Genomic DNA, 14,797 nt, shown 5'->3' with positions numbered 1-14,797 from the left:
ACAGCACACACACACACATATATATATATATATATATATATATATATATATATATATATATATATATATATATATATATATATATATATATATATATATATATATATATATATATATATATATATATATATAGACACACACAAGCATGGAAAATTAACCCCCTGAAGCAGAGTATACAATAAGTGGGTGTTGTGCAGTTAACTGTTATCTAAACAGCTCTCTCCTGGAAAATCTGTTCAACAACAGAAAGCATTGCAGCCAGCAAGCAGTGCCGGAAGGAGGAGAAGGCCATTTGGTGCAAAATAGAATAATGTGTCACTCAATAATGCGTTTTAAACACATGTGCCTGTTTGGTTGGTGGCATTTTGCAGGAGGACAAATAGTGCAGAGGCCCCAATAGAGGGTTTGTCATAATGGCTGAGCAGCACAACACAAAGCCTGTTTAAAGAGCAAGCAGAGCTCAACTGGTTGGGGTAAACACTGCCTGTCAGATGGAGATACAATGAAAAATAGAGCCTCCTGCACATATGGACTTAATCATTAACTTGGAATATGTCTTGTTTAAAAATCCTGGATTAATAACAAGGATAAATACGTTTCAACGCTGCCTGAGAATAATGTTTTATCCATTAAAGGGATACTTCACTTTCGGGTCGGGGAAACATTTAAAAAATATATTAAAAATAAATGAAAAAAGTAATGGAAAATTCATGGCCCCCTCACGCATTAGAGTGTCCTACTAATGTGTGAGGGGGGCTTTATTTTGCCATAACTTCTTTCATTTTTTTTAAAATATATTTTTAATGTTTATTTTATGTGAAAGTGAAGTATCCCTTTAATATCTTTTATTTACCAAATCACAATTTCAATAATTTTTTTTATTCCATTCAGAGCTGACAGGGTTGAAAAGGGAATTGACCTCAAGCTCCTGCGACAGCAGAAAAACAAGCACAGTAGGTCATGGGTTGAATCCTCTCGTCACTGCCTGCCTTCCGCAGAACAGCACAGTAAAGCACGTCTCGGGAGGGGCAGAGCAAACAAATACCTGAGAAATACCCAGGAAATTACATCATACCACAATGCTGAGAACACAAGTGAATCAGTAATGTGATTCTGGACAGCCAGTTCAATAAAGGTTGTTTTGATGTTTATGTCTTGGGGGGGGGGGGGGTAAGCATCCCTTTGGTATTTTGGGGATATTGGCTCCAGGCTTCAAATAATTGCTATCTCAAAATACAAGGTATGAGACACAGCTGCATGCATGTACTCTTTAATGTTACAGAAACAAATGAACCGAGTGGCCAAACGCTGAATGTCAGCTACAGTATATGTGGTGTAAAAATACTCAAATCTAATTAAGAGAACATGATGACAGCAACACAAATAATATTGAGCTCATGAAAAAAGCTGCCAAATAAATCCTGTAAATACAGTATGGTATACTTCCACATAACCATAGGTCAAATGGGTCCCGATGATTCACTGTCAGCAGACTAATGTGAGATCCTGATTTTCAATGAATCAGTTAAGAAGAGTCCCTTTGCAACTCACTCATATTTTCTTTCTTCTTCCAGTGTTTACAACCACTGAACACAGAAATAAACATTTTCCACACATACTGAATACTTGTTTCAAATTAGTCATCAGTGTCTGCCACTTAGAGGGACCATGTCTATGATTTCAACGGTGACCCAAGTCCAATATTATCATGGTATCATTGCTCTTTGAGACAGGCTTCTTCTTTTCTTGTTTTTGGATTATGGATTGCAACTTTAAGCACTGCTAGCTGACTCATGCAGTGCAGATTAGTGTTATGGGGCAAAGTCAGCGAGAATGTGAATGGGCTCAGTGAAGGTCATAAACTGACTTAGAGTTGTCAAGGTAATTTCCACTGTGTAATATAAGTAGGCCGATTTGCTGAGAGCATAAGGTTTGACAAGCCCTTTCATTGAGGGCAATCTGCAGGCATGCACACAGCCCTTAAACATATCATTACCAAATGATAGTATTTTACAGTTTATTCTATGACCAAAATGTGTCTCCAATTCAGCTCTGTTTGACAAACCTATCAGCATATACCAGGAATGTGTCCTCTGGTGGTGCAAGCTGTTATATTATTCAGCCTCTGCTTCTCATTAGATTTGAAACTCTATTAGCAAATGGTACAGCTTAGACTTCTTTCCTTATGTGATTTTCTGTGTTATAGTAGTATATTCATTTAAATACTCCTTAGATTTGCCTAAGCCGCCATGCCCTTTTGATTGGGGAATTGGTCAATATTATATTTTTTCATATAGCCAATTAGCTGGAATGTAAGCACTTTGCAATGCAAATGAGTATTGGGGAAAGGGGCGGAGCTGACAAGTCTATTGCGCAAGCATGGCCTCTGAATCGACGATGCATGCACTCAAAGTAATGACTAAATAATTACAGCGTGTTAGATGCTAAAACGAGAGGGCTCTCTAGTAGTAGGTGATGCCCGCCGTTGATAGAAGAATTCTGCCATCATACATGATTGCTTGTCTAAGCAGCAGGCCATAAATAGCCACCTTTCTCATGAAAAGGAAATGTGATAGCCGCTCTATTACTCAAGAGGAAAGAATGTAAGTAAACCATCAGCGGAACAGTCAAGTACAAACCCCGGCTTTGTCCTCCTTCCCCATAAACAATATAACAACAGCAGAGAATAATTTTCATCTCAACCACAAGTGATTCAAAGGGTCGAAATGAAAGCCTTGTTGTCGGTCGATGAGGAATGTCAATGCGGAGTAATGATGGCATATAAGCACAGATTATTTGTTTTATGGCCAGTGAGAAAAGCATTCCCACCAACTTATCAAAGTAATGCCGTTCAGTGGAGGCGGTGCGACTGGATGACAGTCAATCATAACTACTGCCTCTATGCCAGCAGCCACATGTAACACTGAGATTTTAAGTGGCTCAGTAAATGTGAGGCGACGAGGATATCACATCTATTAAATCATGGATGGAAAAAATGTCCACACAGAATATTATGCAAATCGTGGAGTGTTAAGACGTGTCAGCACTCAGTGTCTCTGCTTCGCTGTGCTTTTAACCACTTGAACCCCAGAATCCATATTGTGGGGAAAGCTTTCGCTGAAAATAGCAGATCGACAAGCTCACCTTGCTTCCATGGTGAACTTGCCGATCGGCTATTTTCAGCGAAAGCTTTCCCCACACTAACAGAAAATACACCAGTATTGAGCCCTGGGGGACTCACGGTTGTTAAGAAGCGACTCTCTCATCATCAGCGCAGCCAGGCAGCGTTACAAGATATTTAATAATTATCATACCGACCAATCTAGGGCGATCTGATCCCATATATATATTCATTGTCATTTTGCAATTTCCGCCCATATGTCAGCATTTGACATGCATCATGATGAAGAAATGAAATGACAGTGCCTACGCGCTGGATTCTTGCGGATTTTCCCCTCTATAATACAATTAACCCCATAGAGCGCAGCGGCAGCCTTATTGAGCGCAGCTGGACAAGTGCACATTCAGCACGTTGACACCACAATGAACAAGCAGGCTGAAAGTAGACTTAGCAACAATTCTCTATAGGTCAAACGCTCTCCTCTTGTAGTTTAAAACACTGGTTCTCAAACTTTTTCATGACAAGGACCCCCAAATTGAAATGAATTTGGCCGCGGACCCCCATCTGAATTGTTTTTGTGCCAGGCAGGGACCCCCAGATGAGAAGATTTTTGTAAATAGAAAAAAAAAAAAGGGAAACAATAGGAAAATCCAAATTATTCAAAAATGCCCAAACATTTTTGAAATTCTTCAAAAACAATTGCAGATGTACAGCTCGCAGTGACGCGCTGTGAGCTTGTACATCTGCTATTTTTGAATAGCCAACGTAAAAATGGATAAAGTGGTTGAAATGATTGTGATGCATGCTGTATCAACTCATTTTGCTGGGGACCCCCTGCCCTGGAACCCCCCCAAGGACCCCTGGGGGTCCCCGGACCCCACTTTGAGAATCAATGGTTTAAAATGCATCAATGTCGGTGCATCAATCAATGCGTGGGTGTATTAATCAGAATGCCCTCAATGTCAAACACAGACAAGGGACTGGCAACACTAAACGCATAAAGAGGTGATTCAATCAAGCGCGCATGCATGGACCAGTGTTGCCATGTCGGCTTATTATAAGCGACTTTGGGATTCTTTTTCTGTAAAGTTGCTTGTTTGCGGGTTGTTTGGGCTTGTTTCTAAAGTGTAGTGGCTTATTTGGGCTTGTTATCTAAATGTTGTTTAAACAAGTGGTTTTTCATGTCAAGGACCCCCACCCCAATTAATATGTGTCCACGGACCCCCATCTAAAAATATCTGCAAAATATTTGAAAATTAGTCTTTCTTGAGTAAAGCTAAGTATACATTGATTAGAACATGCTTAAACATTCAACAATACATGTCTAATATTTCTACAATTGCTAAGAATTACTACAAAACCTGTATATCCAGTCATTTTGGGGCATAAACAAGAAGTTGAAGGATATAAGTCTGATACTGAGTCTGATAACACCTGGTTGCTTACTTCTCTCGCAAACCTGGCAACACTGGCATGGACATGCAAGAACATCAACAACAAACAACCCCGATCCCCGTTTGTTTGGGGGGGAAACGACATAAAGCGTTTAAACGACAGCAGCATCATCATCATTGTTGGTCACTTATTCCTCCTACCTCTCCGTGGCTGACCGTACGTCCCTGGGGAGCATCCTCGGGTAGGAAATAAAGTTTGGAGCTGGATAAAAGTTGCCTGCTCGTCCTGTCCTCCCAGAGCAGCTGCAGCTCCGCTATGCAAATAGGATCCTCCGGTCTACATCTGACGAGGAAAAAGTCTCCCAGGGACAAAATCCTCGCTTTATTATTACCGTCGTCCCGGTGGTGGAATTTAAAGGCTTTGTAAAATATATATGATCCATGTAAACCGCAAGACGAGCCCACCCACTGTGGAGGGGGAAAAAAACACACCAATACATCAAATTAATTAAGGAATGCCTTAATAAAACGTTCGGTTAAAAACAATTCGCAGTCAAGATAGGACACATAAACCCAAGATACTGGAGAGACAAAGTCTGGTGGCTCAAATAGCAACGTTGTAAATTATCGCTATTTTCGCACACATCTAGAAGCATGTTAACTATTTTTAGCTGTTCAAAATATGTCATGGATAGATGTGATCATCATATACACAATGAAATATGTCAAAGTTTCAACCCGGAATGGACGTAGAATTACAACTATCGGTACTTGACGATTGGTAGAACGTGAACGTTCAATAGAGGGATTGTTGATCAGAAACGTTACCTTCAGTGAGTTCGGCTCCATCTCGACGATATGAATTGATTAAACTCAACACGCTCTCCAAAACTTGCTGGCTTGAATGGATTGCCGAAGGTCCTGTAAGGACCATATTGGTTGTACAGATAAAACATGTTGTCTTTGGTCAATAAACACTCGCGTATTTTTTTTCTGATGGCTTAATTTAGTGCAAGACTATGTATGATACGGTACATTTATCCGTTAGACACATAAAATGTGTAATACATAATTTAAGTGCACGTCGATGGAACTACCGCATAGATCCGAGCAAAATATAGCGATATAACTCCTATATGATCAAGAATTACAGATCATTGAGCAAAGATATTTGTATAAAAACTATGACTTACCATTGTGGTAAAGACTCCACGCTTATTACGTCTCTATGTAGACTTGTAAGTAGTTTTTTGTGTCTTTTCTGCAGTATGTTTCTTGCAGGACTTGTGTAAAAGACGTTCAGTATGAAAGCACATTTCTCACAGTAATGATACTGGTGCGCTTTCGGATTCTCTCTTTCGCAGGTGTTTCACCCAGGTGGGTGTGGTTTTGAGGTTAGGTTGTTCCCAAATAGTGGGTCGGGGCCCATTTGTGGGTCGCAGACCAATTTTTATGGGTCGCGACTCGCAAGTAAATATCCCTTGTTTTACTTATGATTAAAATAAAACAATTCACAATTACTCATTAAAAATAAATTTAAAAAAAACTTAAGACGTAGTGAAAATAGCATGCGATGTGTTGTGAGCTTGTAGATCTGCTATTTTCACTACTTTGGGTCCCGGGAAGACATCAAATTTCTCTTTTGGGTCACGACCAAAAAAAGTTTGGGAACCACTGGGTTAAAGGCATATTTTCTGTGAGGGTTAGGTTTAGGCATATAACCACGCCCACCTGGGCGAAACACCAAAGAAAGAGGGAGTCCCGGTGCTTTGCTGTGCTGTGGATGCCTTCAAGAAACAATGTTACATCAAAGTTAATAGGACTATCAAATGTTTCCTCAAAAGGCAATGTGGGACCCATGAGGTATTGGCTTTGCTTTGAGCAAACGAGCACGATATGGCTTAAAGCCTTAACGTAGCGTGCTACATGTTAGATTTATTTAGGTCTATTGAAAAATAATGGCCTTTATAAAAATGAAGAAAGCTTTCATTCAAAGAAAGAAATTGGCCGAGTTTAGTACTACGCGTCACGGGATAGGCGGTCCATTATGCCGAGATAAATCATGTTTATGCATACATTTTATATATATATATATATATATATATATATATATATATATATATATATATATATATATATATATATATATATACAGTATATAGAAGACTATCAGTCTGTATCATGTGTGCATGCCAGTGTCTGTCTGTTTGTGCGTGCATGCGTGCGTGCGTGTGGTGTGTCATGTGTGCAGCCTACACTGAATATTTATATAAAATTCTGTCTATTTGGACAATCAGTCCTGACTCCTGCTCAAGGTTCAGAATTTCAGTTAGTACATTATTAGGATTAATTACGAAAGCTCACCAAAGGCATTCATTAACGTCAACTTCAATTAAATTATTGATTCAATTTCAATTAAATCATTACTGTGATAGTGTGTAGAAGACAGACATTTAAAATCAATGGTCTACTGTCATTAACAAAGAAAGCTGCTCAACCGTTTAGTCATTTTGCCGTCGGCAACATTTTATCAGGTGCATGCATAGGGTTATTGATCGATCGGAAAATACCCATACAGTCCACAGCGGGGTACTGTTTTCCACAACCATCCACCCATGTCCTCCTTTTATCCACAGTAGTGGAAAAAGTACTCAAATTGTTTATTTAAAAGTATCAATACTGCAATGTAGAAATACTCACAGATGTAGAAATCACGTAGTAATGATCTGGTTTTCGAAATGGAATACCAAAAGTAGAAAGTAGGCCTACTCATTATGCAGAAAGTTTCCAAATGTATAAAAAAATCTTTTGAAAATAGCATATCTAGATGCTCACAATGCGTCGCATGACTCGCATCGCCACCAGCATTGTGAGCTTGTAGATCGGCTATTTTCAAATGGCTGAAGTGGGTAATGTATGTTTTGTAATAATAATCTAAATCTACAAAGTAACCAGTAACTATAGTTTTAAAATAATTGTAGTGGAGTAAAAGTACAATATTTGCCTCTGAGATGTAGTGGAGTAGAAGTAAATGTACTTAAAATTGGAAATACTCCAGTAAAGTAAAAATACCTCAAAATTGTCCTTAAGTACAGTACTTCAGTAAATGTACTTAGTTACTTTACACCACTGTATCCGCCACACACAGCAGAGCATGCAACAGCGACATGCTTCTCACACTGGCTATTTCAAGTAGACCGTGTTACGCAATAGGCCTTCTCTGACGGATATAATAGGGTCGAGATTGCAGGCGCAGTGATTTTCATCCAGTCAAGTGATTAACTGACACATTTTGCTGCTCGTGTTGTTGCTGCTACGAATGATGCTGTCTTTTATGTGGAAAACACAGGGTGATGGAGACTCAGTGTTCTCTAAAGTGGAGACTTTTCAATCCTTAATGCCCAAAGTCCTACATGTAATATGACTAGAATAAATAGAAAATAATTATAAATAACAATAAAAAATAAATACATAGACATACATACATACATACATACATACATACATACATACATACATACATACATACATACATACATACATACATACATACATACATACATACATACATATATTGATTGATTGATGTACTTTATTTAGTAAGACATGAGAACAACAGTACATGGAAGTACAAATTCACAATACAAGGTCTACTAAACTGGAAGGCTCATAAAGCACTAAGCTTGTTTAAAATGAGATCCCCACGCACACAAATCATGATGACATATAAGAGACAGACAGATATACACACTACTATACAGAACGTCATACAATCAGCTTACAGGTTACCTGTATGAAAAATAAAAAATATGTACAAGAGAAAAAAATGAAAAGTTCGGGGAGGGGAGGGGGAGGGTTGTATATACACTGCATATGCAGTGTTGTATGCAGCAGGCCATGTGCATATTTTGGGCTTTCTAAATAATAGCAACAATTCTCCTTAAGTGGACACTGAATAAGAAACACTTTGGTGGTGTGGGCTGTGGAAGTAGGTTTCCTGCAGTGTATATTCGACTGACAGAACCCCATACAGCAGAAAACGAGTATTACTATTATCTACCCTGATTTCTCTCTCTAAGCCATTTCAATGACTGAATCAATGAGGCTGCATTGTTAATGGCAGCCAGCATAATTAAGTCCCTAGTCAATCAATGGCACTACTCAAACTCTTATCTGGTAATTGGAAGTGCTTGCTTGTCAATAGAAAGAGAAGAGCCAAGCAGATAGTAACATTTTGATGCAAATACACTGCTTGATATGAATTGAGTCACACGGACAAATCTTTATTCATTCATAATGAGAACATGATGGTGAGATAACGTGTTGGTGTTTAGTATTAGCACTAATTTCTATGAAATAATGTAAGATAAGATGTGATATAGCCACACGCACACATTATAAGATTTTGTATGTCTGTATGTATAACGTGTATATATACACTGTATAAGTATACATTTACATGTAGGCTACTGTGTGTGTGTGCGTGCGTGCGTGCGTGCGTGCGTGCGTGTGTGTGTGTGTGTGTGCGCACGCGTGTGTGTGTGTGTGTGTGTGTGTGTGTATAAAAGGATGGAGCTCAAGCCATTAACCACTTTCAACCAGGCATCCATATATTTTGGGCATGCCACTTGGCTATAGGCAAAAGATTCCCCAAAAATTCTAAAATATATTTAAAAACAGCTATTTACGCTATTTGTACGACAAAATATACAGGGTATAGGGCTTTTGTCGCATTCCTGAGCCAATAATTTGATGACCGGGTCATCGGTCAATAGGAGACTCAGTTGGAGACTCCGCAGGTCATCAAATTATTGGCTTAGTAATGCGACAAAAACAAAGAAATCTCCATGAATTCAAGGCTTCATGGGGTGTGTAATTGATGGAAAATAAGTAATGTTTTGGGTGAACTACTCCTTTAAGTAGTTAAAGGGACTGTGGTTAGTATTAAGTAGTTAAAGGGACTGTGGTTAGTATTATGCATTATATGTTGTTAAAGTGCTTTTATAAAAGCAGAAAACAACTGATTGATCATATCAACCATGTATAGCCTACTTAGTTGACCGGGTACCCCAGGGCTCTCTACTTTGTCCGCTCCTATTTCCAGACAATAGCTGTCTGCTATTTTTGCTAAATTTTCTCCCTATAGAATAGGCACGGTGGGGTTCATGTGGTTAAAATGTATTTCAAATAATGGTTAAAAGACAATCGAGTGTGTGAAGAACATAGTGTATGTATTCTTGTCCTCGTTTTAAAGTGTTTTGTGTTCTTATGAAGCGTGTTTGTAGCTACAGTATTATTGTCTTTTATTGGTCATTGCCACAGCCCATGGGACTAGTTGAAAATTTGCCCAAGATGACTAAACTGGCACGTTACACAAATGTTTATTCACGTGCACTGTCCCTGTAACTTCAAAATGTATTCATAAAAATCTTCAAATATCTAGAAAATATGAAAGCAGCAGTGAGTCTAGCAGCCTCTAATATGGGCTTTGATTGCTTGTAGCCAGTATTTTACTCTAGCAATTTTTGCTTTATGAAATCAGAACACTGTCAGCATGTTTATCAGGGCCTTACTTACTTTGCTGATAGAAATAAGCTGAGCAGTGAATTTGGAAAAATGTCTGACTCGAGTACTAATATCCATTTACTATGGGTTAGGGTAATTTTTAACTAAATTAGCTTAATTATGGGATGATTTATGATATATGATGTTTTCTCATTTGACACCTATATTATGTGAAGGATAAGATAGTGGCTAGGCTTTACCCCCTCACTTAATGTGGGTGCTTTATGTTTTTCATTTTAGGACTGACAAAAAAGCAGAAAGGGTGTATTTGCACTGTATATATTGTGTACCTACAGTACTGTACAGTATATCGCAGATTTTGCCAACTGCCTTGCGTTTGTCCGTCTGTCCGTCCGTGCGTCCGTCCATTCAGGAAAACTGTGTCTGACTGTAAAGTGCCTAACCCGTCCATCCGACTGATTGACTTAACTTGGCTTGTACATACATACAAAAAAATCCATATGAAATGAAATGTTGTCTAATGGTCCTATAAGGGATGGGTCAGAAAAAGTGACTATACATGAAGATAAGGATGAGCTGTATTCATTTGGATATCTATTAACTAATACATGTCTTGCCATGAAACTTTCTGAGTGCATTCATGCTTCCCAGAGTATGAACCCTAACCACTAGAGTGACCCCATGACCTTTCCTCTGGCACAACCCTCAGGCCAAAATACAAACTTTGCACACATGGGCCTCATTCACTAAGCTTGTTTACACCCATATTTTGTACTTATCGGCATTTACGAAAAGTCTGATTCATCAATATTTTTTTGTCTGTGAATTTTGACAGACATCCGCTCTTTCTCACGTCTGCTCGGAGGCAGACTTACATGGGACCAAAGCTTGCGTATGTCATCAGAATGTGCCAAACCTCAAATAAAATATTTATGTGCCCAACATTTGTCAACACAAAAAAAGAAAGAAAAAATATGTCAAACGATCTATTGCTTGCATGCATATTATAGACATGATGCAAATTCAACCGATTTTCTTTCCTTTTCAGTTAGAGACAAATTATTAGATCCCTCTGCGTGTTTGCCTACTCACTTTTAATGTGCGCATGGATCAGATATTGTTGTGTTGCCATATACATTTCTCAATAGGCTACACATTGATTGATTGTGAATATTTACAGTTTTATTAACAGTTTCAAAAGAAACTAATTCGCCGAAAATACCAGCCATGTGGCACACACACACACAAATATTTTGTTCCACAGTGGGCATAAAAAAAAAATCTACGGAAGGATACACTTACGCCACGTGATCACCAATCATAGATCGGAGCTCGACGGAGCTCAACTTTTTACAACAACGAAGAAGAAATTTTGCGGAACTTATCCCCTATGTTGTTTATAAATCAAGTCATCATAACACGATAATGTGTTTAATATTTTTTTCTTTGGGATGCAACGCAACTCTGGTCGCCAAGTAATGGAGCACGGACATTACCGCGATTGACTGCAAAGAGATAGTAAGAGCAAAATGATTAGCTTACTATTAGCCATTTTGGCTAACTCGTCTATAGGAGCTCACAGATTTTCGGGTTTTCCAGTTGTCTATGCACGGAATGACCACTCCGTGCAATGGTATACTAAGTCGTGTGAGATCGGGTTGAGGAGCTAGTCTTGTTTGGGACATTAGTAGCCTAATGAATTCTGTCTTTTGCATTTACTGATGCTCCCTTTTCCCATTTGTTATTAGTCATAACATGAATAATGCACTTTGTCCCATGTGCAAGTTTTAATAATTTTAGAACGCTCGCCCCTGGACAAATCCACTCATTTCTGACCACCAAAGTCCACTCACCCCAGTCAAATCTGGCGACCTCGGAGCGGTCGGACCCACAAATCTGGCGACGATTGAACGGTCGTACCGACAAATCCAGTGACCTCAGCTCAGAACGGTCGGACCCACCAGGTATTTCTGGCCACCAGAACCTACTCGGCCACGTTTGATGTCTCGGGGGGACAGGGGGGACTTGGGGGGGGTGAGCGATCGGGACGTAACTTGAACGGCGCAGAGTCGGCTGAAGCAGACTTCGCCACTTTCGGCACTGCGACTCGCTCGCCTAATAGCTCGCCCAGCGGTGCCTCTCATGGCTCAAGTCCTTTCCAGATGGCGCGCCTCTGTCGTAACAGATTTTTGCCTGACTACTTCCCAACTTAATATTAGGGGCTGTCTGTTCTCACTAAGCAGGCCTCACTGGGGGCGAGCGTTCCACGGCAAGTGGTCCCCCGCTGAGGGCAAGCGATCTGCGCCAAACAGGGCGAGTGGTCCACCACTGGGGCCGTGAGTTTCACGTAATAAATGGGGCCGAGTGTGTTTTGGGGGCGAGCGATTCGGTTACCAAGCACCATTATAGTGCATCTACAAAACACTTGAAGAAGAAAGCCTCAGGGAAATTAGGTCAACATAGCTACACTATCTCACTATCTCTTGCCACTCCTATATTACACAGTGGAGATCCATCTATCAACAATGGAAAGCCGTGGCCCATTAAAAATCCATCAGGTAAATTTGTTCCCGGGCGCACGTTTCAATTGTAACTTTACACCTGTGTCTTTGTTGCCATTATCACATGACAAAAGCTTGCTCTGCAAGATGACTTTAGGAAAGGTAACGAGATCTGAGTAATGTTACTGGGCTATGTTTAGCTTCTCCACCTCATTATAACATGGTCTTACATTTCCCCCATTCAGTGACACTGGAGTCCACCTACAGCAGACAGTGCATAAACAGATAAAGAAAAATCCAATTACTTTATTAAAAATGACACTTTTAATTACTTGGGTCAGACATAGTCAAAGGGAGTTTGATAAGATTGTTTCCATTGATATTAGAAGTTGTTTCCTGTTTGATCAGATCTGTTAACTCTTAACAGTGGAGTACAATCCTATCACTGGCAGACAATACAGTACGTCACTCTGTGATGTCTTGTGTGTATTTCACAAACGGAAGTAGCTGCTGTACAGTATGCTGCTTTGCTTTACTAAGTTCTCATTATAACTGTTACAATACAACGTCTTGAAACAATAACAAGACACATTTTCTCCTTTCTACTCTTATCTAAATTCATGCAAGCTATTTTTCCTAATTTCACTTCATACCTCATGTTTAATCATCAGTTTCCACCTTTTCAATTACAATATTCAACAACCAAGTGCACTCATTCGCCAAGAGAGCCATTATTTTATCCATTAGTGGCTGTGGTCATTGTGCATGCCTAATATCATATATCTATATGTGCACTAGTCATCATAATTCACAAGGCAAACATTGGTTGGCCTAGTCTGAATGGCTGCCATAACAATGAGCTAATTGCCTGCGAAACACAATTTCACATCTGCATGGGCCACTATTACAGCTGAATTGTCTGATAATGTCAAGTGAGTCATTTTATTAAGCATCACGCAAATGTAATCATGTGGCACAGCAACGTGGGTTTGAGTGTATACAAGTGTTAACATTACTATGGGTTTAAGGTTATTATGGCTGGCAAATGTAAATTGCTTCAATGACAGAGCGTGCTCAGCTGAATCAGAAATGTGCAAACCACAAACAAAATAGGCTGCTTCATTCCCCCTTGCCATCTGCATACAGGAGTTCAGGACACACACACACACACACACACACACACACACACACACACACACACACACACACACACACACACACACACACACACACACACACACACACACACACACACACACTCTATCTTTCCATCTGAAACCAGGATTAGAAGCATGAATAATGTATTTATGCAAATGTCCAGACCAGTGGGGTATAACTATAAACGATGAGGGTGATTGAAAAGGCATTTTGTTAGATTGAGTTACAGCTGCCTGTGGGTTAGGGATGTTTTCACTGCAGTCAGGAAAGTGAACACTGGTGAATCTAAAAAAGCCTTTTTGAAGGAAAGAGGTCAAAGCATCTCCACATCTGAGGAATACATCACACAATCTGTGCTTGCCATTTTACCATTTGTCCAAATGCATTTCAAAACATCACTGAGGCTATATGGCACCCAGTGGTCAAACTATAATCAACTATGAAGCCACAAAGGACAGTGATCTCACCACTCTGCACCTGTATAATACATTATCACTGAATTTTCCATTCAGTCCCTGAATTGTTATGAGTCATAAATGTCAGCGATCAACGATTATCAGATTATCCACCAATCCATGTTATCCTCCATCTGGTGCGGATTCTGCATTTATAGGCTATGTACAATTTGTATACTGTAAGTATTATCACAGAATTTTAGATGGGTCACATTAAAACCACTGAAGCATTAGGTTGTATTCTGTATGTCTGTGTAAATTTGAATCTGTTTAATCCATGTGAATCCCATTCATATTCCAATCCCTAGATTTGGACTTTCTAATGCAATCTCTAAATTGGGACATGAATGGCCAATGGGCCAATTCATTGGGAATGGAGACAAAGGAAACGCTTTGAAATATGTAGCAGAGAAGATGAAAGTACTGTAGCTACATCATTTTCTCCAGAGCACAGCACTACAGTATATGTAAGTGAATATATGATATACAGTAATATATATACACTTATGCACACACACACACACACACACACACACACACACACACACACACACACACACACACACCCTACAGTATTCCTAGCATTTATAATTTATCTCATCTTATAGGCTATGGCAATTTCGGAATCCCTTGAAGTTGCTA

At 39.4% G+C, this 14,797-nt stretch overlaps 1 protein-coding gene across 1 annotated transcript in view; it reads right to left on the bottom strand.

The window, feature by feature from the left end:
* LOC308099949 (AT-rich interactive domain-containing protein 5B-like) overlaps window positions 1-5,833 on the bottom strand; it is an 86,801-nt gene extending 80,968 nt beyond the window's left edge. The window contains exons 1-3 of the mRNA XM_080448838.1: window positions 5,709-5,833; window positions 5,344-5,436; window positions 4,717-4,983 (exon numbers count right to left, since the gene is read on the bottom strand). Of these exons, the coding sequence (XP_080304964.1) occupies window positions 4,717-4,983; window positions 5,344-5,364 (288 nt within the window). The 5' untranslated portion in view covers window positions 5,365-5,436; window positions 5,709-5,833. The remainder of the gene's footprint in view (window positions 1-4,716; window positions 4,984-5,343; window positions 5,437-5,708) is intronic.
* Window positions 5,834-14,797: the final 8,964 nt, after the last annotated feature.

The sequence above is a fragment of the Gymnoscopelus braueri genome, assembly GCF_963280865.1.
Source record: "Gymnoscopelus braueri genome assembly, chromosome: 14".
NCBI lineage: Eukaryota > Metazoa > Chordata > Actinopteri > Myctophiformes > Myctophidae > Gymnoscopelus > Gymnoscopelus braueri.
Note: the sequence above shows the minus strand (reverse complement) of the source record. Positions and strands in the feature narration are given on the sequence as shown.